This window comes from Oryctolagus cuniculus, chromosome 6 (genome assembly GCF_964237555.1).
Source record: "Oryctolagus cuniculus chromosome 6, mOryCun1.1, whole genome shotgun sequence".
NCBI lineage: Eukaryota > Metazoa > Chordata > Mammalia > Lagomorpha > Leporidae > Oryctolagus > Oryctolagus cuniculus.
The window spans coordinates 24,851,185-24,878,703 of NC_091437.1; the positions used below are offsets into that span (position 1 = coordinate 24,851,185).

The 27,519-nt window shown below is 50.5% G+C and overlaps 1 protein-coding gene across 1 annotated transcript in view; it reads right to left on the bottom strand.

Moving 5' to 3' along the window:
• Positions 1 to 716: 716 nt before the first annotated feature.
• The window catches only part of SPOCK1 (SPARC (osteonectin), cwcv and kazal like domains proteoglycan 1), a 480,631-nt gene continuing 453,828 nt past the window's right edge, over positions 717 to 27,519 (bottom strand). The window contains exons 7-11 of the mRNA XM_002710225.5: positions 17,982 to 18,098; positions 14,580 to 14,801; positions 9,737 to 9,799; positions 4,413 to 4,550; positions 717 to 4,021 (exon numbers count right to left, since the gene is read on the bottom strand). Of these exons, the coding sequence (XP_002710271.1) occupies positions 3,831 to 4,021; positions 4,413 to 4,550; positions 9,737 to 9,799; positions 14,580 to 14,801; positions 17,982 to 18,098 (731 nt within the window). The 3' untranslated portion in view covers positions 717 to 3,830. The remainder of the gene's footprint in view (positions 4,022 to 4,412; positions 4,551 to 9,736; positions 9,800 to 14,579; positions 14,802 to 17,981; positions 18,099 to 27,519) is intronic.

Sequence of the window (27,519 nt, forward strand, 5' to 3'; positions counted from 1 at the left end):
AGCGGCCGGCTTCACAGCGGCCATTGCTCTGCTGGCATTGCTTACTGGGTGGATTTGTGAAGCACCTTTTCTTGAACTGTCAATCTGTAAACTGTCTGTAAAATCGAGTCCACGGGGGAAAGGAATGGAATTATTCATAAGGTAGTGTCAACCTCAGCTTCCGGCAAAATTACTCACTCAGGGTATAATTAATTCACAGATACAGTAGCCGGAGTGGGGATGAAGGTGGGAGGCCAGGATTCCTGTTCTAATTTGTGTGCTTACTAATGTTTGACAAGTACCTCGTGTGTTAATTCATGAAGGAAGGAGAACTCGGGGGGGTCTGTGAAGAGAGGTTTTGGGGTTTTCTTTTGGTGGTTTTTAGGAGAACGGCAGAATTGCTGGGGAGGGAAGGAGTCAGCATTGCTGGCAAAGTTGGAGACTGACAGTTGTGAGAACCGGCAGCTGATGACGACAGTTGTGCGGGAGAGGCAGCGACAGCCAGAGAGGGGGCAGGTGGTATGTGCTAGTGACCAGGCATGCAGCATGCATCTGCCCAGCTCAGCGCCTGAGCCCACCACTGGCTGGACCACCAGGCGGGTGCATCTCCCCCCACAAAGCAGCTTGAGCCGAGGGTCTCTATGACAGTTCCCTTTGTAGGCCCGCACTGTTCTCCCATGATTGTGTGTAGGCCATGGCGAGGTCACATCCAAGTCAATGAAATAAAAACACACATGTTGCAGACAAAGTAAAATTTATTGAGACAGACAGAAATGCACCTACTCAGGACTACAGTTAAGCATTTACTCGTAACCAAAGAGTTGTGTTCACATTCCAGATAAGTCTACATGGAAAAGCATTCAGAATTCACTAGTTTTCCTACGTCAATATTTCATCTACAAGAGGGACAACAAATGGACACTCTGGATTTGATGGGCTCTTATTACAATGCTACACATTGAACAGGGACAAACATCAGTGTCTTTGAGAAAAAGGTATAAAAAGACCAAAACCACCCACTGCAGAAGGGGCTCTTGGATGTTGCTGTACAGTGTGGTCAAAGTTAAAACCAAAATCAAATATGCAGGGCCTCCTGGGAGGAGCAGAGGGGCAGACCTGGACAGGCACAGCGTCATCTGCTGCTGCAGGTTGGGGGATGGGCATGAAGGAGCAGAAACGGATTTAAAAAAAATCAAAGTCAATATCTAGGTATCCCCACGCCTGAACGACTTTTAAAAACACAAAAAAATGAACATGTCAGACAACAAACCGTGGTGGAAATTTCTGAGATTTAAATTGGATGCCAAGGAAATATTACTAAATAAACGAGCCATTTGTAGAGTAAGACTAGTCACTAAGGAGTTCCCAAAACTAAGTTCTGTTTCAACTCAGTAACTGTCTCATACGAGGGAATCAATTATCACAATATTATTTTTTAAAAATCAATATTGTATATGTAGTCAGTCACTAAAACTAAAGAGCCCCTCCCCAGAAAAGGACAACAAACATTCGACCTCTAGAGATCAATGGAAACTGCATTCTGTGGAATTAAAGGAAAGTACTGAATCAGGACCTTTACCTAACCTAATGCTGTCAAGCCAAAGTGAGACTGTTGTTCCATTGATGTTGGGTTCTAGTCTGAGGAGGGCTTTTTATTTAATATTTTAATGAATCAAAATAAAATCTTGGAATATCTCTGAAAATGGCATCTCATTACCTCAGTGGGAACTGCCCGTTGAGCACTCTTCTCCATCGTTAGGTTAATGTTAAGGATCTCTGAGTGTCATCTTAATTTGACACTTGTCACAAGATAATTAGGCAAATTAAAATCAGCGGTTCACTCCATTCCTAGAAGTTTCTCTAAGGAAAATGGATTGGTTGGTTTTAACTTGTTCTGCTGGATTTGTCTGAGCTCAGAGGAGATAGTAACAATGGTTTTCTCTGATGATCTAAACTGAAATTTCTTCATATGCCTTGGGTTTTTTGTTTTTATAGACTCGATTGCAATTTAGCTGTAATTAAGCACCTGTTTCCTACTTTTATGATCTCAGAATTTTGTTCAAGGGAGAAAAGGAATTGAAACAGAGATGGAGTTGAGACCCCAGTACAGAGCTTGCTTGTGGTCTACCCTTGGGGAAAGTATGAAAAGAACTTCAAGATCTTGGCTGTACTCACATCCACCAGGCCAGAGGGGTTAGCTGCATCACATATGTTTATTTCCCATCCAAGACCAACTCCAGGGGTAATGCCACTCGGTCCAGCCAATGCAAGGACTGGCATGTACAACTGGTCAGCTTACGGTAGTCAGTAAGCCAGCTGCCACTGGAATCATAGTTTGGCTGAATATATATAATTTTTTTTGCCTGAGTTTATGTCATTGTCTTATAGACTGGATGAAGCTCCTGGGGAAGGCGAGAGGGCTTGGCGAGGCTAGTCGAGTGGGCATCGAGGGTTGGTGGGAAACCAAGCGGGGCAGGAAGGAGTCTCGGGGCCAGCTTGAGGGAGAGGGATCCTAAAGACTGCAGAGACGGTAGCTGTACTGACTTGAAACTACACTTCAATAATGACTTTACGCTAAAGAAACCCAAGGGTGAAGGGCTTCCTTCCTTAGGATCTTGACCCTTGTGGGAAGTGGGCCAGAACCAGCTCGGAGAACCCTAGCGTCCATGTGCTTTGAGGAAGGCATTTCTAGGTCTTGATGCGCAGCCAGGGTGTCTGAACAGCATTGTAGCCTCGTGTGATTGGTGGCTACAAAGAGGGCAACACCTTCAGAATCCTGTCTTCGCTGAGAACAGCATGGCACTGTTCTCTTGGAGAGCAGGGGATGTGTGCATACCTTAGGCAAAGCCCTTGAGTAGGTAGGGGAAGGCAGGAACCTGTGGCAGACAGGACTGCTGCAGCCCGAGGGGGCTTTGAGCTGAAATGAAAGAGGTGGCTTGTGAAGCCGCCCAAGTGGGAGTCGCACGGCTTGTGCGCGCAACGCCATGCACGCAGACGCAGGCTTATCCAAATCAAAGAGGCTTCCAGGAACTCGGCTGATGCAAAGCAAAGCAACCTCCCCAGCCTGCAGGCGACAAGTGCCAGCTGTGAGTGCAAAAAAAAAGGCTTTGATGCAAACTTCTTATTCCAGAAACTGTGTTCCAGGTCTAGAGAAGCTGACAATTTTTAATTGTTTTTCAAATGAGGTGTTCACAGATAACCCCGCACGCCTTCTAAGCGTGTGTGCAGGGCACACAGCATGTTGGGTACATGCTTCATTTTCTGCATGTGCAGTGAGGAACACCCGGAGACCAGTTTTCACTCAAGAAAATGATTTCTCAAGGGGACTCTTGACGGAATTAAGGCTGTAGTTTGTAGGAAGCCAGATCTAGTGATGTGAAAAATGAATGTGCAATAGTCAACACCCAGGGCGGTGGGGGTAGGGACAGTGTGGTGTGTTTTCCACGACAGCTACAGGACACACACAAAGCACTCTGACACAGTAAGGCTGGGAACCATGCTGTCATTACCACCGGCGTGGGTGATCCACAAGGGTCTTGGGCGTTGAAAAGGGCGGGAGCTCCCTGCACTGTCAGAATCCCACACAAATCACATGCTTGGTGCAAAGTCTCACGGGAAGAAAGGAGGCCATCCCCTGTCCAGGAACAAAACGACCACAGCACCCTTTCTCCCCCACAACCGCATGCGCAATCAGAGTGCTCTGGGAGCGAGCGGTTGACTTGCAAACCTCAGGCCAGGCACAGAGAGCGACAGAGAAGAGGCCTTGGTGCCTTGGAGTCTTTAGAGAGAGACGCAGGAATAGGAAGTGACTTGTAATTGTGTGCCAACCCCATGTCCCCTCCCTGCGAGCCCTACCACAGGGACCCGATCTCGTCCTCTTTGTCGTCGTCCTCGTCCTCGTCGTCCTCAGCCACGGCCCGGCTGTGCACCCTCAGCTTCCCCTCTGTGTCCTGGGGCCCCAGCTCCCGTTCGTCCTCCAGGTCGTCCAGCAGGACCACGGAGCCGCCGCTGCCAAAATCCCCCGAGGTCTCCTGCTCCTCTTCTGGACGGGAGGCAAAGACGGGAGGTGAGTTTCTGCTCATCCCTCCCACGCAGGACAAGGCTCCCTGTGCAGGGACGGGAGGGTGAAGCGTGCAGTTGTTTGAGGGAGCTTGGAGAACCTCTGCCCAGCTGGGGTCTGGCTCCAGGCAGCTAGGAACCCTGTGGGTTCTTGAGATCGTTCTACCTTGTGGGGGTGGAGGTGGGGGTGGGGGTTCGGATCCTAAATCTAATCCTGACCATCAGAAACTCTTGTTGGACCCGCTCGTTTCGATGAGTTCCTACCATGGGTCATGTGATTTCTGGTGCCGCTGTCCACCCTGGGAAGCTCCCCGGGTGGTGAGAACCCACGGGTCCCCTGGCATCACGGGGTGGGGGTGGGGTGGCTTACTCACCACAGCTCACAGCGCCCTGCTTCCTGGAGCCAGCCAGCTCATTGCCATACTTGTCCACACACCAACACTGGCCGGTGCTGCCGTGGCACTGCGTGGCCTTGTAGTAGCCCTCCTCATTACACCGAGGAATGAATGCCCCTGGGGGAACAAAGGATCCGACTCTGCTCAGACAAGCACAGATACTCGGGTATGGTCTCCCCAGACAGGATGGCAGTTGCAAGACCGGCAGAAGGGGCTAGTTGGGGATTATAGAGTTCTCAGCTCTTAATGGCCCCAAAATTCCAAAGAGGTCAGTTTTCACACAGAAACTAACATGTGTTGTGTGTGTCTGTGTACCACAGGCGCTGGTCCCATGTATGTGTGTACCCACATTCATGCAATTCCTGATCTCCACGAGAATAAGAGGTACATGGCAGGGTTACCTTCTAATCAATAGCAAGCTGGGGTATAGGAAATGGAGCATATGCAGTCTCTAGGGATGAAGACGCAGGCTTTGTGGAACTTGGAGTCTCGCACGGGCCAACACTTCGCTGTGCCCCATGAAATGACTGTGAAATTGCTATCAGAGTTTGTGAATGCATCCGTTTCGGTACTCAGTGCTGAGCAGGAGCGAGTGTTTTGTGAACTACAGCGGGTCCAGGGACAGCACTCTCCAACCACTCACTGGCAGTGCCATCCTGCCTCTAACCAGGAGGTGACAGCAGCCAAGGCCTGCACTTGCTGTATGTCACCCGGTGTCATTGCTAAGTGACAGTGCCACTGCCACCTGTTTACAAACCAAAAACCAGTGATAAATTGGAGTTAAGCAACTTACCGAAGCTTAGGGTTGCTTTTATATCTTCTTTATTGAGTTGTTTTTCCATCTTGAATAGATATTGCTACTACTAGTTACCTTTGTAATGTGAGAAAATCATGTGGTTTTTATCCTTAAATGGTTCCAGTGAAACGCATCATCAGTGGCCGAACACAAGTAAACTCTTAGCTTTGCTTTCGTGGAGAAAACACTACCTGGTCGTCTGCATGTCCTTCTGCAGGTGTGACAGTGTGACAGAGGCATAGAATGTTGTTTGCGTGTTCTTAGTTTCCTATTGCAGTTAGTATTCATAAATACTTAGTAAGTATTCATAAAACGTTCAGGTATTTCTCGTTTTCTATCCTCAGGGCATAAAATGAGAGCCAACCCTTGCCTGAAGAACTTGCCCATAAAAACAGTTTGAGCCTAGTGCCCATGCTTGGGGTGGGGCAGAAGGTGTGAGTGTAATATCTGTATTTTGATTCACTACATGGCTTTGATCCAGTTGTATCATCTGTTCCCTTGTGGCCAAAGTGGGGCAGCTGATCCCATCAGTTTCATGGGTGTGTAGAGCAGTTTCTCCTGCGACCAGCAGTATCACCTGGAAGCCCTGACAGATGCACATTTTGGACATATCTCAGAGCACTGGATGGGACCCTGAGAGAGTGGTGCCCAGTTTACAGCCAGTTGTATCTGGGCCTTTTCCCTTGCCCACACTGTCACACGTTTATCATGTGCCATGGCTGGTGTTGTTTTTGACGTCTTTTTTTTTTTTTTTTTTTTTTTTTTTTTTTGACAGGCAGAGTGGACAGTGAGAGAGAGAGACAGAGAGAAAGGTTGTCCTTTGCCGCTGGTTCACCCTCCAATGGCCGCCGCAGCCGTCGCACCGCACTGATCCAATGGCAGGGGCCAGGTGCTTCTCCTGGTCTCCCATGGGGTGCAGGGCCCAAGCACTTGGGCCATCCTCCACTGCACTCCCTGGCCACAGCAGAGAGCTGGCCTGGAAGAGGGGCAACCGGGACAGAATCTGGTGCCCTGACCGGTACTAGAACCCAGTGTGCCGGCACCACAAGGCGGAGGATTAGTCTAGTGAGCCGCGGTGCCGGCTTTTGACGTCATTTTATTTTCTGCTTTTATTGCAGTCACTTTGGTTCATGGTGCTCTTACAGGTGTTTGAGCTGCAAATTGTTTCATAAAATGCATTTAAAGTCGTGAGGTTTCACTGTAGCTGCTTCCCGTGGGTTTCAGTTCACCAGGCTCTCATTTTCATTCAGTTTGAAATGTTTTGTAGTTTTTACCTTACTTCACCTTGGATCAATATCTACGTAAATGGAGATGGATGGGGTCTTGGATGACTTTTATTCTGGTGTTGTGGCCAGTGAACTCAGCCTGCGATTTGTTGTTTGCTTTTGTGATACTGTCCATGGCAGATGATTTCATGTGTGTCTGAGGGACTGCTCAGTAACTGTGCTGTTCAGTGACTCTTTGAACTTCTTAAACCTCCTTGGACTGCAGGAGAGGCGTATCACGTCTGAGTACAACTGTGGATCTGACAACTGCTCCGTGCAGTGCTGCTGCGTTCTGCTTTAAGGCCCTGAGTACACTGACTGATGACATATTACGGTGAAGGGAACATTTAGGCAAGATGCTGTTCTTGGAGTTTTTTAAGAAAGCAAAGTGTTTGCTTCTGACAGATACTAATGTTATGAAAAGGAGTATTTAGCATTTCTAAATTTCAACTTCTGTGAAATTGTTTTAGGTATAACATTATTCAAAAATACTATTCAGTAGTTTCTATCTCGTGATAAATGTTTGGCCAAGTTACATTTATTGAAATTACAGATTGCTGCTGCCATGCAAGGGTAGTGTTACAAAAAATTGCATGTTTTTGTAAAATTCTTTTTTTGAAGCACCTGCATACTTGTTTTTCCTCACTTCCCACCTTCTGTGGAAACCAAGTTTTCATGACTGCATGCCTTTCTTAGAGTATATTCTATTTCTAATATACTTATACTTCCCCCTAAATTTTCTTCCTGGGGAAAACAAACTTAATGCAGGTTTATCATCTTTTTCTCATTACCCCCAACGGTCTAGGACTTTAATTTTAGCTTGCTCTCAAACCCTTCTTATAGGTCCTGCATAGATCTGGAAGCCTCTCATTTCTTCTTCACAGTTGTATCACATGAACTCTTCTGGGATCACTGGTACAACAGCTCCTTTAGTGTGAGTCTAGTCAGTGTGCGATGTCTCCCTCAGCACACATGCGTGATCATGGGGACACATCCAGAATTTCAGACCCGTAGTTACTTCCCATCAGCACTTTGAGGATATTTTCTTTCTGTGTTCTGTCCATAAGAAGTCTAATGTCAAACATCAGTCTGCTTTTCATTCAAATACGGGTCATCTGTATTTGAGTTTTGGTTTTCTCTCATGTATTTCATGATTGCGTGCTCTGCTCGAATCCCCTAGTTTGACCTGTGTAACAGCATTGCTTACAGCAACCTCATGAGAACAGACTCCTGCTTACCATCCTGGGTTTCTACTCCATAATTTTCATTTTTCATGGAATGATTCCAGAAAGGAGTCTGAGAGGTTTAGGGGGAATATTTTGAGCAAGGATTTATGCACAGGTCCTCGACTCCAGGATCTGCACTTCAATACCCTGCTCACTGGGTTTTTCCAAAATGACTGGGTTCTCAGAGCCCAAATGAGATGATGTATAGGAAAGTCCCCCTAGGGACCATGGAATGCCTGTTCTATCACTTAGGGAAGGCTGGGCCACCCCTGATTTGAGCACTAAAGCCAGTGTGCATTCTGCCTGGTTTTCAGGGAGCAGAAGGAAAAGAAAAAGTAGATACTTTCAACAGCCTTAAGGCTGGGAGGTTTGTGAACAGGCCATTATCCAAGGACTGCAAAAAACGAGAACAAAAAGGGATCTGAGGAAATACTGAGCCCCTCCTTGAGCCCAAGTTGGAAAACAATAGCACTGAATACACCAACAATATATCCAATAATGAGGCTGCGCCCTGAGTTGGCATGAAGCAGGTGCTGCTCTCAATCTACAGTGTAACAGGGTGACCACATCTTGTAAGTGGGCGGTCATCACCACTGATTATAATTTCATGGTGCTTGTTTTGTTTATTTATTTACTTACTTGAATATGAATACCTCCTGAATCTACAGTTATATTAGATTTCTGGACGCAAAAAAGAAAAACAAGCAAATAAATGGCAGTTTTATGAGCGAGCCAGAGTACTCTCCCTGTGTGGGAGATGAGATAAAAGCAGTAATGGAAAGCAGCAGGATTCGTGGTGGGACTTAGGAGGCATTTCACTCCTGTGTGCAGGGGTGACTGGAAAATGAGGCATGTCATGTCCAAGGACACACCTTCTAAACGGCTCAGGTAACTGGTAATTAAGCAACGATGCCCCCATCCAATGAAAAGCATTTTTAAAAATAGCAACATAGCAGTTCTGTAACTACCTGTGGGTCTGAGCCACATCACTCAAACCCTAGCACCTGACATGGAGGAAGGATCCAGACCCCCTGCTTCCAGGCCACAAAAATGACCTCTGGTCTTTCTGTACAGAATAGTTCGCTTGGCATTGAATAGAGTTTATCAGAAAGTAAAAGGAGAAGGACGAGAGCACATGCATTTAGAAGTGCCCCCCAGAAGTTAGAGAGAATAAATTCCAGAATTCACGCTGCCTACCTTGCCCATTTCCCTTAAGTAAATAGAGAAACTTCTGAAACGCCAGGCTGCTTAGGGAATGCACCTGCTTCTGTATGCTTAACAAGAATAATTCTGAATTATTGTGTTACAGCTGTCAGCTCTTTTTCAAAAGCAAGGAAAGCTAAGCAGAGTCCTTTCTTGAGCACACAATGTCTGGGTGATGGGGTGGCTCAGAGACCTGGCATTCGCTACTTTCACCTGGGCCTTGGGTTCACCTGTACGGCAAACACACCACTCACTCCCACCTTCACGATGCAGAGGAGTAAAGGGCAGTGTGTTTTCTGCAGGCGTGGACGAGAACAGACACGGGTCTGCGCATCTGCACCTCCCTCACCCTCCCTGGCACAGTGCTGCTGAGCGGTCAGGCCACGTTCCTCCCTGAGAGAACAACCTGACCTGGGTAACAGTGGGAACGCTCTGATCCATAGGCCTCACGCTTCCACCGCTGGAAAAACACCTGACAGCCTTATTCAAAGGCCTTCCCTGAAAACCGGAGGTGGGGGGGATACAGGTTTGTTTTCTGGTAGCCTGAGATCAAGGCGGAGCTGGCAGTGAGAATGGGGCTGCGTTTGGGCCCCGTTGAGCTGCCCTCTAGCTGCAGCCTGTGGGAGCCACCATCCTGTCCAGCTGTCCGAGATGTGCCGCCAGCTGTCTGCGGGAGCTCGGTCTGGGCTAACACGGGGCGTTTCTTTTACAAAACACCAGCCCTAATTGAATAAGCATTGCCACGCTGAACTTTACAAGAGACGTGGATGGTTTAATTAGTTGTTTAAATGAGTGGCAAGGAATTGTACTTACCCAACAGGCTTTTCCCCTTGCTCAGCTTCTGAATTCTGTTCATCTCATTCTGGCAAGGGAGACCTAAAAGATAATTTATGAAAGTCAGTTTCCAGATGGTACGGGATATAATCTCTAATGATTGACTTCACTCTTGACGTGAAATGTAGACAATGACACACCTGGGAGTAGAACAGCTCCATATGTTGTTACTATGCAACAACACAGATATCAGGCCATTAGTGTAACTAATTAAAAAAAAAACAACAGATGCTACCACGAGGTACTGAAACTATTTGGGGGGCTACTTGCATTGTACAGGAAAATTTCTTCCTACCAACTCAAGCAAATACCAGGTGTCTAGCTGGTGACTTGCTAACAGATCTTTTCTTTTACATAGGAAGGGATTGGTAACGCTTTGATGAGCTGAAAAGCAGAGCTAAGGCATTTTGTTGGATGAGTGTTCAGAATCCACCCACCAACTAACCAGAGCTGACAAAGACCCGCAGCCCAGGCCTTGGAGCAGAAGATCAAGAGCATCAGAACGGGGCACGGCCCCAGGCCAGCACCCCCGGGGATGCTGGAGAGGTGCTGAGTGCGGCAGGTAAGAGCGACGCTGCAAAGCTCAGCTCTACCACCTCCTCGCCGACTACCCCTCTCAGCTTCTGAATCTCCAGGTGCAAAATTCACACGCTGTGAGGCACAGTGGGCCCGTCGGTTCCGGGGAGGGGGGGCCCAGGGCCACGCAGAGACCACGTGAGCACGCGGCACCCTGGAGCAGAAGCGAGGCATCCATTCCCCGTCCTTGTTCTCCACAGGAACTGCGCTGCTCGCTCGTGTCCCTCCTGGATCCACACCGCTGCTGGGACTCTCACTGCTGGCTTACACTGCCTTGTTCTATGGCCCCTAAGCACCTATTTGCAGCTGTCACCCCGTGGGTTTCACAGGGCCACCTGTTCTTGCCCCATGAGAGCACTGGAAAACAGAATGCTGGAGTTTACTCCTCTTAACCTTCACAGCAACCCTGTAAGGTAGGTCCCAGTTTCATCCCTGTTTTACCAATGGAAATTCTCATCTTTGTGACTATGCAGAGGGAAGAAACTATAGGCATTTGCAAGACTGTCTGCTCCGAAAGACAAGAAAAATCAACATCACGCATATAAACACTGAAGCAGACAATTATTATGAAGCCAGCTTCTAATTTTAAGATCCTTCCCGCAAATTGTCCTACAGCAATTTTTAAAACTCTGCTTACAGAAAGATATGGAAAAATAATGACTGAAATCAGCTCAGAAATTCTGCAAGACAGAGCTCGGGATGAATTCCTAACAGAACATCTGCTGCGAAGCAGAAGAAAATACTGACCTCTTAGGGGTCAGCGACCCCAGCCCTAATTAACTGTGAGAATGGAGTCCACTGCACAGATACAGAGGCTCAGCGATAAAGCAGACAAAATGGAATAATCAAAGAAACGAAGGTCCTATCCGAAGCGATGGAGCTTACGTGAAATGCGTGTTGTCAACGGGACCAAATACTGCTTTTCCTAAGTATGACTTCGAAAAGTCTCCTGAAAATCAAACTTCAACACAAACGTAACGTAGTTCAGGAAAAAAGTAATACAGACAGAGCAACATGAAGACCCTTAATGGCCACTGGGGACGAGAAACAAGAATCCCTTTGACCACAGGAAGTTTAACCTTCTCTTTCCTTTGCACTTGGAAAAAAACAAAAGCATTTCCCAGCACTGAATGACAACGCAGGAAATTTGAGGCAGCTTCTGGAATTCAAGCTGAGCAGTCACGCAGCAGAAAAACATCAGCCAGTTAACCAATGATCCTACCACGTGGGAAGCTCCACAGTGCTCTCTTCCCTTGTTCCTGGCCACAGAGACCCTCAGAACGCTGGCTGGACAAGATCTGTGTCTTGGCCATAATGAAAACACCAGCTCCTCTAGAGGAAAACGTACAAACCATAAAACTAGGAAATACCCACCATGGCTTCTTCCCCTTCATGGGAAAGACCAATTCTCCATCTACTGGTTCACTTTGGCCAAAGCCATGAGCCCAGAACCCGGTCTGGGAATTTCATGTGGGTGGCAGGGAAGGCAGAATCCAGAGCTGGGACTCAGACCCAGACACCACACTATGGGATGTGGGTGTGCCCGGTGCCGGCCTTCCTCCCGGCTCCTGCACCCTGCTTTTCAAATTTTAACTGAAAGAACAACACAGTACAAGAAAGCAAAGTAGAACACTCATGATTTGTCCTGGTCAGTGAGCGGGGTGGTGAGAGACAGAACAGGACGGGGCCCTGGCTTCCCCAGTGGCTGCAGAGAATTCCGGGACCCGGCTCTGCGTGCTGGTCACAGCGCGCCCTGCACTCCCAGTGCTGTGTTCCCGCTCGGGCTTTGAGCTGAAAGGAACCACGCAATTTCACACAAACTCGAGCCGAGTCACTCCAAGCCTACTAAAGTAAAAAATGTGGCCATTGTTTAACATCGATTTGTAGAGAGTCACTAATGTAATTAGAAAAGGGGAGAACTGCACCCCTGAAAAATCCAAGCAAAGCAAGCAGGGTAAGTTAAACCCAGTGAGATTTCAGGAAGGTGGCCTGGAACAGATTCCACACTGAACAAACCAGTGAGGGAACATCTTGGGGGAAAATCAATTTCCTTTACAGCAGCTACAGCAGTCGACGCGAGGGAAGTACAGTGTCTGTGAGAGAGAAGCCCAAAGACAGGCCTTAGTCTAAAACAGAAGCCTCCAGTGGTGGCCAGCTATGAATTCTCAACAGATGAATCCAGATTTGTCAAGTTCTGAAAAGATACCAATAGAAACTTTTTTTTTTTTTTTGACAGGCAGAGTGGACAGTGAGAGAAAGAGACAGAGAGAAAGGTCTTCCTTTGCCGTTGGTTCACCCTCCAATGGCCGCCACGGCCGGCGCGCTGCAGCCGGCGCACCGGTGCACTGCGCTGATCCGATGGCAGGAGCCAGGAGCGAGGTGCTTTTCCTGGTCTCCAATGGGGTGCAGGGCCCAAGCACCTGGGCCATCCTCCACTGCACTCCCTGGCCACAGCAGAGGGCTGGCCTGGAAGAAGGGCAACCGGGACAGAATCCGGCGCCCCAACCGGGACTAGAACCCAGTGTGCCGGCGCCGCTAGGCGGAGGATTAGCCTAGTGAGCCGCGGCACCGACCACCAATAGAAACCTTTTAAAAACTAGCTACACTGATTCTGAATTTCAGAGGCAAAGAAAGTTCTGGGGAAAAGGCAGAAGATGACCCTTCCAGACAGGAAGATATACTGCAACACGAGTATAATCTAAACAGCTTAGAATAATCGTATGCATAGAGTAATAGAACACACAACCAAGTATGTATTGATACTGTGTACGTGCACATGTACACAGACACGCATGTATAGAAAGGTACTTCCTCTGGATGTAGAGTTGAAGCAACATTTCAGGTGGGAGGAGAGAGACAGGAAGTCAGTGATCACTGGGGGACAAGTGATTAACCATCGTTAGACGTGGGGGTAAGGCTGAGCCTACACGTGACTGCATAGACACCATCTAACGTGATTCCAGATGTAAGTCCAAGAATGCATTCATCAAACGTAAAATTTCCAAAGGTTAATCTAAGAGTTATTGCTTCTGAAAAGGCCATAAAATAAAAGATGGAGAAATTTGACTATTTAATATTTCTCCCTAGAAACTGTCAAACGTGGAGGAGAAAAAGAGTACAAGGAATACAGACATTTCAAGGAAAAGAAAATTCAAGCATGTCTCAAACGTAAGCAAAGAAACTGAACTTGGGACCAATAGGAGAAATGAAACAAACCCCCTGGGAGATACAACTTCCTGCCCCCTGGTTTGGCAGAGCGGTATTGGCATAGGGGAAGAGAGAGTGAGAGGGAAAATTGGAAATATTGCTCATATTCCTTTGACCAGCAGTTCTGTTTCTCGCCGGGATCTGAAAATCCTGTAAGTATGCACACGCACATTTCTCTTAAACAGAGTGTGTTATCTGTCAGTCTCTACACAGAATCTGAGTACTTCTGGTAGCCACCCTCCTTTCCTGGGGGTGGGGTCTTCCAGCCACACCTCTAGGATGTTGCCTTTGAGACCCGATGTTTTTGGAATTTGTGATGAGAATAGATGCAAGCCGGGACCCAGAGAAGTGAATCCAGACCCCAGGGCCCCACAGGAAGTCCTTCCATATATTCTTACATGGTTAGCTGGGGCTTCTTTACTGACTATGGGCAGTGTAAATCCAGATTTATATGGAGGCTACAGGGTTGATCTAACTTGGAATGGTGATGGTTAGAGGCTTGAGAGGAGGGGACGACAGCTACCAGAACACAGAGAATAGGTTCCCGTCTTGCACAGAGCTTGAAGGTGTCAAACGTAATGGAACTTCCCATTACTCTGCTTTGATTGGTACAAGCTGATACATGTGGTGAGATGTTACATTATACCCCACAAACTATTAAGAAATAAATAAATCCATACATACCCTAGAGAAGTTGACAGTTTTTTTTCTGGCCAAGAGCCAACAGGTATTTATGACATCACATGGGGGCCATGGAACATTATCACCTTAAATACAGCCCATAGGCCGGTCATTCCCACCTTGGGAGTTACTGCAGTCAGAGTTTCCAGACCCACCCACTTTCTAGATGACAAATGGAGAAGTGCTATGGTTCGAAGGGGGTTTCCCACGTGAGGAGCAGATGGAAGTAACAGACCGCTGATGATTCTCTTGCATTTTCTAATATGCCATGTTAAAAGCAGAAAGGAATTAGGGATGGGTGTATGGACCTACCACTAAACGCGAGGCATTCCTTACTCTGGCCCTCGCCCTGCCTCACCTCCAGGCTTCTGGAAGCAGTAGCACCACTCGTTGTTGGAGAGCTTGCCATCCTTGAAGGAATCACAAGAGTTGAAGAGAGGCTTGATACAGGGCTCGTACTTGTCCAGGTAGATGGCATTGATCTCGGAGTGGTCCAGCAGAAGGTCGTAGTTCATGTCCAGTTTGTTGAACATCCAGCCCAAGGAGTCCTTGCAGATGGGCAGGATGCTGGTGTCGAACCCTGTGCGGGGGAAGACATAGCTCAGCTGCCACTAGGCCCGACCTCCCCACTCCAAGCAGAGGCAAGTGCCCACCCCTCGCTGAGACTCTCCCAGGACAGGCTCAGTGGTGCTCCTGGGAATCTTACTGTTGTGATTTGGTTGTTAACTGAAAACATTAAAATGCACTAAAACAGAAACCGGCATTGAGGAAAAACACGTTCTAAAGAGAACAAAGCCCTGATGTAGATGCATCCTTCGTGTAACACGGTTTTCATCTCCTGGACATACTTAAAACAGGGTACGCCTGAGAGGCTGACTACAAAGCTTGCGAGTGAGAGGTAGAACTTAAAATACTGCAAACTATGCTTTTCTACTTAGGAAACAATATTAAAAACCTGAAACAAAGGAAAATATTGCAAAAAGATAACAGGGAAATGAAACTAGGTAGCATAATCCAGAAGCGCTGATGGTACATCCCAGAGGACTGTTCAGTCCAGGCAGTCGGAACATTACAGCAAAGCAAGCCAGGAACCTGCCTCTGTTCCCTGTTCTTTGCTGCAATCCTCTATAGACACACACGAGACGGAATCCAAATCAACTCAGACAATAATTTCTTTCTTATTTCCCCGGGGGAAGGGAAGTAGTTTTCTTACAGAATTATTTGTTTCCACACGGAAACTGTGTGCACTTGAACAAAAGCACTCAGCTCAACAGTTGGGCTGTTGAATACTGCAGAGGAACCGCATCTTCCTGTTGGAGTCCAAGGCACAGCCCAGCCCCAGGCTCTGCTGTGAACTGGACCTATAGGGCTGGTTTTGTTTGCCTGGAACACAGAAAGCACTCGCCTAAACACTTCCTGCTCAACTATCCCACCGAACCCTTCTAAGACTCCTGTAGGGTGGACTTAGGTCCCCTCCACTTCAGAGAGGAACACAGAAGGCTCCAGGCTGCAGCTGGTCAAGGTCACACAGCTGCGGACCTGGGACTCAAGCCTACGCAGCCCACTCTCCCAGGGCTACTTTCTTAGCTCATCTTCCTGCCTTCAGGAAGTGCAGTTGGCTTAGGGTGCCACGTCTGGGGATGATCAGTGCAAGGGGGTGACCCAGTGAAGGTCGTGGAGGGTCGCTTTGTATACTTTGGTGCTCCCCCCCATAGGCTCACTGAGTTCATACGTGCATCCCCAGGAACCTGTCTGGACAGCAGGAGGTTAGGTACAGCAAAGCATCATTCTAGAAAGGTCTTCCCTGCCCAGAAGCTGTGAAGTCGGCTCGGCACCCCCTCGTCCTGGCTCTCCTAGGCCCTGGTGACTGCCTGCTGGACCACAGGAGTAGCTCCCTAGGCACTGCCAAGTGCGCCTGTTCAAATGTACAATCTCTCCATTTACCTCCGAACATAGATCTGGAAACAGTCTCTTTTTCCAGAAAACAGACTTTGGGACATGACGTGGCCCCCGCTCCGACCAAACGTCAGGATTGTCAACAAGGCTCTGTACTGGTGGTCTCAGGGGCTGCTCGACTCAAACGCTACACCGCTCTCCATCTTGGTACAGAACGTGACACACTGATGAGACACATCTATGGTGCAGGATATCGGCATTTTAGGCATTTCATGCACAGGAAAGTTCACTGCCCACTGATCACTACAAAGAAGCGCCAAGCTGATAGGGCAGCAGTCAAAAGGTCAAGGCCACCTTATACCCATTGGAAAAATTCTAGGAAAAGGGCAGCTGCTTCTGGTGTCTGTAGCTGCCTGAGGGCCAGCGGGGAGGACAGCCCCACTCGCTGGACCAGCACACCGCCCTTCAGAACTCCCAGGCTGACAACGATGGTGCTCACTGGTCAGGGGGGACCCCTGCGCTAACCAGGCTCTGCTGCCTACCTAGCAGTCCCTCAAGGCTCTCGATCTGCTCCTGCCGAGGGCAGGTCTCGCTCTGCAGGAGGATTCTCGAGGGCCCTGAGCCTTGTGGGAACAGCGTCCTCGCTCACGTCAGTCTGCTCTGCCGTGTTCACAAAGCCCAGGAGCCGGCTGCTCCCACTGCACGGGGGACGACTTTCTCGTCACCATCTGGAATTACCTGCCCACAGACTCCCAGGGAACCTCTGGCAGGAATGGAATGAAACTGTCTTCTCCCTCCCCACGGACTCAGCCTCCAAGAATGGCTCTCGGGCCACCGAGAATCGAGGGCAGCACTGGAACCAGACACTTAACGCGAGTGCCCTCTCGATCGACATTCGCCGCCGCTGGCTGCAGTGTCAGGAGAGCAACCGCAGATCAAGGACTTTGTTTCTCTTCTGGCCACAGACCAGGCACAGGTCCAACTCTGGATCCCCGGAGTTATCTATGTAACTTCTTACCTCCTGCGCTCAATCCACAAGCACGTCTTTAAGGCACTCGGCCAAACGTGGGGTGAAAATACTCTGTTAAGTAATAACACTGTGTTTTTGCACAGAACTGTTGGTGGCGAAACACCCGTATGTGAACCGTTCGGTAATGTATGCTCTGCTGGGATCGGCCACAGTGTGCAGAGGCCTACCCTTGGCCATCTCCGAGTTAGAAGCACCCAGAAGCTTGAATCAATGTGCAAAAGTAAGGCCCCTGTGGGACTTTTCGGTCCAGCTGATGCAAGGCTGGCTGGGGGAAGCAGGTAACTGGCCCAGATTTTCAAAGGCACAGTTCAGTGTGACTGATGTACACAAAGGCCCCTCAGAGGTCTTGGTCACAGCATCGCTCACGTTAGCTGCACGCCAGCAATAGCTCTGTCCATGAAGCAGGCTTCTCCAGAGCCCCCACGAAGCACAAGCACACACCAGCATGGAAAGATGGCCAACACAGCTCTTCCGTGATACCGTCTGCAAAGTATGACCTACACTTTGTCGCCACACACACACACACACACAGTTGTTAAAATGGGGGGCTCATACATTTAAAATATTTCTATTAGTTAATGTCATTTCCAAAATGTCTTCCTTGACCATGACAGATTGGCAGAGTTTTTCAAATATCAGTAGTATTTTTTCTTCATTCTCCACTCTTTCTTCCCTCCTCTATAGTTCAACTTTTCTGAAACTGAGACCCCTTTTAAGACAATGTATATATTTCATGGGTGTTTCTTTTCAACCCCCAAATGCTACTGCTTAGTAACAGGTGAGAAAAAGCGATGTTTAGAATGAAATACGCTAGCAGCAGTAAAATGGACTTACTGCCTTGGGCTGTGTCAGAGCTGGTGGGCTTGATGACCCTGTTTGCGTCCTCGTGAAGAGCTCCAAACCAGTCTTTGAGGCGGGAGGCGAGGTTCCTCAACTCCTTGTCTGTGCAGGCTGCGGACAAGCAAAACAAAAGCAAGAGTGAGCCGCGGGCTTCCTGCCTCAGTGCGCGAGGCCACTGGCAAGGCCACATTCAAAGCAAACGCCCCTCGTCCACTGTCCCCTCTGGAAACCTCCCACGGGGGCTGCCGTCACACGAGCGTGACGGCCAGCCCCACCCCCCAGGCGAGGAGCTCTGCGAGAATGAATTTGCACCACGGTGGTCTCGCAGATGTGCAGCCTCCTCCACAGACCATCACAGATCCCTTTTGCGAACTGCACACCCCGCGGTGGCAGTCTGGCCAGAGATTACGTTATCCACTGAACTCACAGGAAGACATTAACGCCCCAGAAGAGCCCGTGTGCTAGGGAGAGGCTGTGGAGGCCACCAGCAGACCCCAGGAATAGCAGGCGCTCACTGTCACTTCAGCCGGGTTTGCATGCCTGCGGGGACCTGGCCGCCTGTGCTACCCTGCCTGTGAGTCACTGTTCACTCCTCACATGGTCAGATGGATGCCTTCTCCCAGGAGGAATCCGCTCCATATCAGCCCATCCAAACCACCCAGCTCATCTTTCAGGGCATGGCAGAGGCACTGGGGCAGATGGACACCCATGAGAAAAGTCTGGGTGGACAGAGAGAGGACGACCATGTGCAGGACGTCTGAAGATGGAGAGATGACAAAGGGCAGGGGGTTGGCTTTCATTTTGGGTCCTGGGGCCTGCGCTGTGGCGGAGCAGGTGAAGCCACCATCTGCAGTGCCAGCTTCCCAAATGGGCGCCAGTTTGAGACTCAGCTGCTCCTCTTCTGATCCCGCTCTCTGCTATGGCCTGGGAAAGCAGTAGAAGATGGCCCAAGTCCTTGGGCCCCTGCACCGTGTGGGAGACCCGGAAGAAGCTCCTGGGTCCTGGCTTCGGATTGGCTCACCTCCGGCCCTTGCAGCCAATTGGGGAGTGAACCAGCAGATGAAAGACCTCTCTCTCTGCCTCTGCTTCTCTCTCTGTGTAACTCTGGCTTTCAAATAAATAAATCTGTAAAAAATTTTTGAAGTCCTGAGAATTCTGGCAAAGGGACCAGGAAGGGGACTGCTACCAAGAGACAGGAAAGCAGCATCACATTTGGACAGACAGAAATCAGGGGGCCCAAGTTTCCTGAATAAGAAGGGACAACAAACTGAACCCCTTATAATGGTTGCTCTTCCCCAAATCTAAAGCTGCAGGAACAGACAGCTAAGACATGGAGCAAAATGGCACTACAACACATAGCCAAACTCTGAGTGTCTCACGGTGATCAAGGGACAGAGCACAGGGAGCCCAGCCGTGGGGGCGGTGATGGAGAAGTAGACAGCTTCCTGTTCAGTGCCCCCCCAGCCTGCAGTCAGCACAGGCCCGGAGGAAACCCTGATCAGCCCCATCTGTCTGCGTGACAAAGGCCAGGGTGACTCCTCTCCAGGATTACATAAGCCGCCCTGATCCTCGCCTCATTTCATACCCCACGTCAGCTCTTCCATCCCGCGCATCCTTCCCCAGCCTGGGCCTGTAGACTCAGCCTCTCAGACTCGGGCAGCGAAGGTCTCTCTGCCCTCTGCACTAGGGGAAGGTGCCAGCTCCCAGGCTGACACTACGTGAGCTGCAGTCTCCTCGATGCCTGCATCCCAGTTGGGATCACACCCTCCACGCTGCAGGGCATGCACTGAGGGTTTAGCCCGAGTTCTTAATGAGCTCAAGACCCAGCTTTGCTTTAGCAAGAAGGATGTGACGCTATTGTAAGGAAACGGCACTGACAGGTGAGTGGCACCCCAGACAGCAGTTGCACTGCCTGGGATGAACCCCAGCTTCACCTCCTGCCTGGGTGACCTCTGACCTTTGTCATCTGTAAACTCCATATCACCATATGGCTACAAATCAGCCAATGTGTGTAAGGTTCTTAGCAAAAAATAGTTAACACCTGGTACCTGGTAACTATGCAGGAGGTTCAGCTATGCTTCTATTACTACTGTTTTTAAATTGAAGATTACAAGTGAACTTAGAGCAACTGTCACCGCATTCAGAAAACCAGCAGGACAAATGCATGTGACAAGACGTGGCTCTGGCTGTGTGGGAAGTCGGTGGACACGCGTGCAGTCCCATTTGGCGCTCTTAGCCGTGCATGGCTGTGTAAATAAATGACAGTGAAATCAAATCTGAAATGTAGTCCTGAACTACAGCAAGCCATCCACAGTGTTCAGTGACCACATTTTTTGGCTAGTGGCTTCCTCAGTGGACAGCACAGACACAGAGCATTCTCACACGGCAGCGCTGAATGAGGTCGGCTGTCACTCTGGGCTTCCCGACTTGCTGGGGCTTCACCGTGGTACCCTGGTGTCCACGTCTGTGCCCCTCCTTCTTCCCTTCAGTCTTTGACTACAGGATGCTCTACAGCACTGTGTTGAGTCTGTACTTTACCATACCCTGTTACGTGTTTTGTAAATAAATACGAGAGAGGCACCCAGTAGTTCCAAACCCGAAGTACTGACAACGGCGACAGAAGTGTGAAGTACCTGGGTTTGATCTTCCACACTGCACACACTTACTGAAACACCACCATGCACCTCCCCAACGGCATAACTACTGTTAGCATTTCCATCCCCGTAACCATTTTTGAAAGTTAACTAACCTGATTTTGACCACCACACAAGGGATGCATGTGCTGCATTGCCACAGGGTAGCACCTAACTATGTACAATTAAAATAACACAGGGGGAAAAGATGACTGAGAAAGACAAGTAGTAAGTCCCGCCAGCCAGGAAGCAGCTCCTGGACTCACAGAGAGCAGGGGTCACGGCTTCGCCCAGGCCCACACCAGCACGCCAGCCCTAGCACACAGCTGCTCGCTCTCAACAGCAGAGGCCATGGGCTAGGGAGCCACTCACATCTGAGTGCTGAGTCCCGAGAGCTGCTGTGCGTTCTCTACTGCTAAGCATAGCCCCCTCCTTCTGATGTCCTCCGAGCACTCAACATCGCCAAGCTGGCTTGCGAAGGAAGTCTCAACACTGCAGAACAACTTGGTGCCATTTCACCGAACCCCAATGAACACACGTATCACCGGCATCCCAACTAGACTGCCCAGGGTTCCACTGCCTTCCCAGAGCACACAGGCTCTGGGCAGCTGATGGAACCAGCCACCGCAGCCTTGAGAGAGTGAGTCCTGTCACTCAGGGACAAGTCCACAGGCACAGAACTGGTTGCGAGCATAGAGTGAGATCAGAAAGTCGAAGCAGAGATGGGAAGCACTCCATTACTGGGCCCTGTTCCCTCCCAGTGTCCTTGGGAGAAGAACATCAGGCAAGGTCCGCCTGGAGCCTGACGCGTCCCAGAGAAGGAGAAAAATCAAAGCGCACGGGCTGCAGAGCATGCTTTGCTCGGGTCTGGCACTGCAGTCACCACACATGGGCTGCAAATGGGAGAAAACGCCCGCCTTTTAACGTGCCCGTCCCACCCCAGACGAAGATAGCCTCTGGGGATTTGTGCTTTCAGAAATGGGGGACCTGAAGGGTACACCCCACACGCTCAGCATGTGCCCACGGCAAAGCCTCCCGCACGCCGTCTTTGTGGGAGGAAAACCATCCGACCGCACGCGCCCTCCATCCCTGTGATTTCTGCACCCGGTCTGGTCCTGCTGGCCTCGCCACACCCCTGGGCACAGCAGCAGGGGCTCTGCCCACAGCGTTCGCTCTCCGAGGGACGATATCTGGTTCTCTGTGAAGACGCATCTTCCTGAGTGGTGGCGTCCCTGCAGGCCCTCCAGTTCCCCGCTGGCCCTGCACCCTGGCCTGGCCTCCTGTCTTCCCACTTGCCTGGGCCCAGCACCCTGCACCTCAAAGATGTTTCCCCACTTGGCTGTTTCTGCCGGCTCCTGCACAGCTTTGTCAACAGGCTACAGCATGGCTGCCGGCACCTCCCGGATGAGCTGACAAACCACCACGCCATGCCACATCCACTGATCAGAAACTCGGGCCACAGCCACCCCCTCAGGGTCCACACCTGGGAGCCGCCCTGGTCTCTCCTCTGTCCTCACCCTTCCTATCAGCTGGCCCCTTCTGATAGGGGCTAGCTCTTGCTGGCTCTGCCGCCTTTATTTACTTATCCATTTATATTATTGGAAGGACAACATGGAAGGGGTGGGGAGATGGGGGGAGGCGGGGAGGGAGGGAGATGTCTTCCTTTTGCTAGCACACTCCTAAATGCCAGCAACAGTGCAACAACTAGAGGTGGGTCAGGCTGAAGCCAGTAACTAGGACCTCAGTCTGGGGTCTCTCCCACATGGGTGGCAGGGACTCAAGTAGTGGGCCAGCATCTTCTTCCTCCCAGAGTGCAGCGCAGCAGGAATGGAGCCGGGACCCGGACCCAGGCGTCCCCAGTGCCCCCCACCCCTGCCTTGACCAGCACGGCCTCCCGGAGGAAGCTGCAGCAGCTCCTCACTGGCCTCGCGTCTCGCGCCTGCCTTCCCTGCCTGTCCAGCAGCCAGGTGATCTTTGCAAGACGGACGCTGGTTCAAGTCAGCTTCCTGCTCGAGGCCCTGCAGCCGGTCTCCCTGCAGGTTCCGTCTCACTCTGGTGTGACCCGCATGGCGGGCAGGATCCACTCACTGAAGACCTTGCTGTTTCAGTCCAGCACCTGCCCCTCCTCCTGGGCCGCCATGCCACAGCCCGACTGCCCCAGACACACCCTTCCGAGTTGCCTCCCAGTGTCCATTTCTGTCTCAGATCTCGTTGTAAAGTTACTTCTAAACGTCACACTAGTGACACTTCCCTTGGATGTGTCTCCGACACCCTGCTCCTCGGATGGGACTCATCATGGCGGTAATTTCACGTTCCATGCTCATCTACCTCCTAGCATCGTAAAACATACCTGACGTCCGTCTTAGCATCTAGGGCACTTGGTTCCTGGCATGAAGGATGCTCTAGATCCATATGAAAACCTTCTCGTTGTCTTTAGTAAACTGTACCGAGTGTGAATGTGTAACACAAAACGGCCTAAGAAAGCTGAGCCCGTAACAGCACTGCAAGGAAAAATATCTGAAACAGAACACACAGCTACTGGCTTACAAGGTAACTAAATCCCGTGCCATATCCCAGCTATGCATACTGTTGCCACTGTACTGTGAAGCCTGTCAGACCGAGGAGATGCTGGTGATACAGAGAACCACACCTCTGCTTCACTCTTGTGTAGGCAGGCCAGTAGAAACCTGAGCGATCAGGTTGCCACGCTGCCTTCACCCACAACGAGGGGGATGGGTCTGAAGCAGCTGTGTCTGTATTCCTAGCACCAACCGGATGTAGTAGTTGTTCAAAAATTATTTATGCAAAGTGTGAATGAACAAACACCAAGGTTACACACTTGCCAACGTCAAATAGGAGAGTACTTTTAAAAAGAATGCGGAAAATGGAATTAAAACCTTCTTTTGGTGCAAAAAAAAAAAGACACTGAAATCCATGTTCCTAATATACATTCTCCATGAACCTTCTGAAGATGTCTCACTGCTGCCATCTGAACACGCACTCTCGTCTTGGGGGTCCATCCCCGTGTGCGTGACTGGCTCCCTGTGTGTGGCTGGCACTAAGTCCTGCAGTTAACACCCTTGGGCCACATCCTGCAAGTGCCAGGCCCTCGGCTGCGAGGGCTGCTGTGCGCCTGATGCAGGTGCGGCAGCGCGCTGAGCAGCACGGTCTGAGGGTGAGCGAGTGGGGCTCTCGCCTTCATTAGCTTTGGTATAGGAACAGTGGTCTTTTGGGAGGGCTGCAAACAGCCTGCCGCGTGTCGCCTGTGCAGCCACTGGGGCTTCATTAGAGAAAAGAATAGTGCCACTGCGCAGGACTCCACCACACGAGGAGTGACAGCTCCCTCCCCGAGGAAGGCAGGGCGTGCAGCAGAGACGGGCCCAGGTAATTTGGTGCCCTCCCAGGGGACCTTCCTGTCTGTTTGGAAAACATGAACAAAATGCACTGAGTGTAAATAGGGCTCACGCAGCCTCCACGGAAGGCGCATGGCCCTGGGAGGAAAAGGGATGGCTTTGTCCTCTCCAGGTGCCTTCTCCTCCTCTACCCGTAGCTCAGGGCTTTAAGGGGTTTTGAGCCAGACTGGATTTGAAGGCAGGCAGCACTCAGAAACAGTCTGGGGTGCAGCGCAGGCGACTCACTGACGGGAGAGAGGGAGGTGGCACTACCCGGTAACACAGGCAGCAGCTCTATGGGGCCTGTGGGCCTGGTATAGGACAAAGGGAGGGGCTCTGAGCCATTAGAATTTGCTTATGCGGCACCTGGGCCGCCCATGGGAGACAGGCACCCTTGGGAGATGGAAGCAGTGGGCTGGGCTGGTGCCATGGCGCAGGGAGTTCAGCCGTCGCCTTGGACGCCCACGTTCCACATCAGGGAGCCTGGTTTGAGTTCCAGCTCCTCCACGCTTCTGATCCAGTTTCCCACTAGTGCATCAGGGAGACAGCAGAGGATGGTCCCAGGGCATGGCCCCTGCCACCCACACTGGAGATCCGGATGAAGTTTTTGGCTCATGGCTTTAGCCTGGCCTGGCCTAGCCCTGGTTGTTGTGGGCATATGGGGAGTGATTAGAAAGATGGAAGACTCTCTCCTCATTCCCCGTCACTCTGCCATTCACATAAATAAATGCATCTTTGAAAAAAAAAAAAGGCGTAGGTGGGAAGAGAAGAGAGGAGAAATTCTTGATTCAAAGCTGCAGTGTTAATGCCTGAGAGAGAGACACAGAGCAGTGTGTTTCTCTGTCTTGGGAACGCCAGCCGAAGCCACATCCGAACTCCCCAGGCTCGGCGTATCCGCAAGCCTCTGCTAGGCAACCAGTGACTGCTACACTGCTATAATGCAGGAGATCTGCGTGCCAGCGCACCAGCGGGAGACAGAGCCCACCTGTCACCCACACTGACCGCCCTCTCCCACCCCAGCCTCACCATGCTTAGCTCGGGGCTCTGGCAGAAGCCAACATGAAAACAATCAGAATGCAATTTCAACGTTAGTGCCTCTGAAGGTAATTAAAGAGTTGGGCTAGACTCAAGATCTCTGTGGGAGCAGGCTGCGAGGCCTCTCAGAAATGGAGACCGGGGCTGGCCCGTTCCCAGTAATCTCCCTCAGCCCTCCTAGGTGCTGTTGTGAATAATTACTTAATCAGAGCAGCTCTGGATCAATGCGCTCAGAGTGTTTGCAATTAGCAGCTCCTGTACAACGTCCAGCTGAGCCTACTTTCGGGGGAGACAGACGCCGGGACAGTGCTTCCCTGAGCCTGGACCGGAGCAACTGCAGGGACACCTTGACTGGGCCCGGCCTCGTCCCTCCCCTGCAGGGACCAGGTCCCTCCTGCCCTTGAGTATCCAGCGCACAGCTCTGCACCAGTGCCGGTGCCGGGAGACTGTCAGGAGCGCTGTAGGGGCTGCGGCATGCCACTGAGCCTGACTGACAGGTGGAGAGACAGCCAGGCTGCGGCTCCCTTAGGGACCAAGGGCTCGCACCAGCGGGAATGCAGATGACGCGAGGGCGGCTGCCACAGCACAGCTTTAGAGGCCTCACCGGAGTGGGCTTTGCTTCCCAAGGACCTCGGGGAGGCAGGAGAGAGCAGAGGCTCTGGGGCAGGCCGAGCCGAGTGCGGGTCCCAGCTCTGCGCTCCTAGCCGACTACGGACGAGGACCATTCCAGTCCTCCGTCTCCCCATCTGCAGGGCGGTGATCTCAGCACTGGCTGCCAGGACTGGGCGGGGGGCGGGGGACCCTGACTGCCTGCAGTGCGCAGCACAGGGGCTGCCCCGCGGCCTGTGCTCAGAGCTGTGCTCTGCGATCCTGCTTGTGCTTGGAGACACAGGACAGCATGGCACAGACCCAGTACGCTGGTGTGGGAATCAAGACCCTGCAGGGGCCTGCATTGCGGCTCACTAGGCTAATCCTCCGCCTTGCGGCGCCAGCACACCCGGTTCTAGTCCCAGTCGGGGTGCCGGATTCTGTCCCGGTTGCCCCTCTTCCAGGCCAGCTCTCTGCTGTGGCCAGGGAGTGCAGTGGAGGATGGCCCAAGTGCTTGGGCCCTGCACCCCATGGGAGACCAGGAGAAGTACCTGGCTCCTGCCATCGGATCAGCGTGGTGCACCGGTTCGGTGGCCATTGGAGGGTGAACCAATGGCAAAGGAAGACCTTTCTCTCTGTCTCTCTCTCTCACTGTCCACTCTGCCTGTCCCAAAAAAAAAAAAAAAAAAAAAAAAAAAAAAAAAAAAAAAGACCCTGCAGGTGGTATTTTCACGGGAAGCCACCCCTGCCAACAGGATTCCTGTGTTTCTCAGGGATGCTGGAGGACAGCTCCCAGGCCCTGCAGCTGCCAAATGCAGCAGACCCAGCTCTCTCAGCCCCAAGTCCACCCCTCTTCTTATCTGCCACGGCCCCAGGCTCCCCACAGCCCCCTTACCTGCTCACCCACCCTCTTTCCGTGGGACAGGATGGTGCACTTGAACCTATGGGTTGGAGCACCCCACCCCTCAGGGCTCTTCTTTTTTTTTAATTTTCAATTATCTTTATATACAAAAGATCAATTTAGCATATATTAAGTAAAGATTTCAACAGTTTGCACCCACATAGAAACACAAAGTGTAAAATACTATTTGAGTACTAGTTATAGCATTAATTAAACACCTAAGAGTAACTGTGTATTAATTACAGAGTTCAACCAATAGTTTTAAGTAGAACATAAAAAATACTAAAAGGGTAAAGTATTAAAGTATTAAGTTCTTTTTTTTCTTTTTTTTTTGTTTGTTATATAGTTTTTATTTAATAAATGTGAATTTACAAAGTGCAACTTTTGTATTGTTGTGGCTCCCCCCCCCACAACCTCCCTCCCTCCCTCCCGTGGCCTTCCCCTCTCCCACTCCCTCTCCCATCCCACCCTTCATCGAGTTTCATTTTCAATTACCTTCATATACTGAAGATCAACTTAGTATATACTAAGCAAGGATTTCAACAGGCTGCACTCACACAACCACACAAGGTATAGGGCATTGTTCGACTAGTAGTGTTGTTTTTAAGTTTCATAGTAGAACACATTAAGGACAGAGATCCTACGTGGGGAGCATGTACCCAGTGACTCCCGTTGTTGATTTAACAATTGGCACGCTTATTTATGACGTCAGCAATCACCTGAGACTCTTGCCATGAGCTGTTGAGGCTATGGAAGCCCCTTGAGTTCACCGACTCTGAACTTGTTTAGTCAAGGCCGTATCACAGTGGAGGTTCCTTCCTCCCTTCAGAGAAAGGCGCCTCTCTCCTTGATGGCCTGTTCCTTCTGCTGGGGTCTTGTTCACCAGGATCTTTCATTTAGATTGTTTTTTTGCCACCGTGTCATGGCTTCCCATGCCTGTGAGACTCTCATGGACCTTTTAGCCAGATCCGAATGTCCCAAGG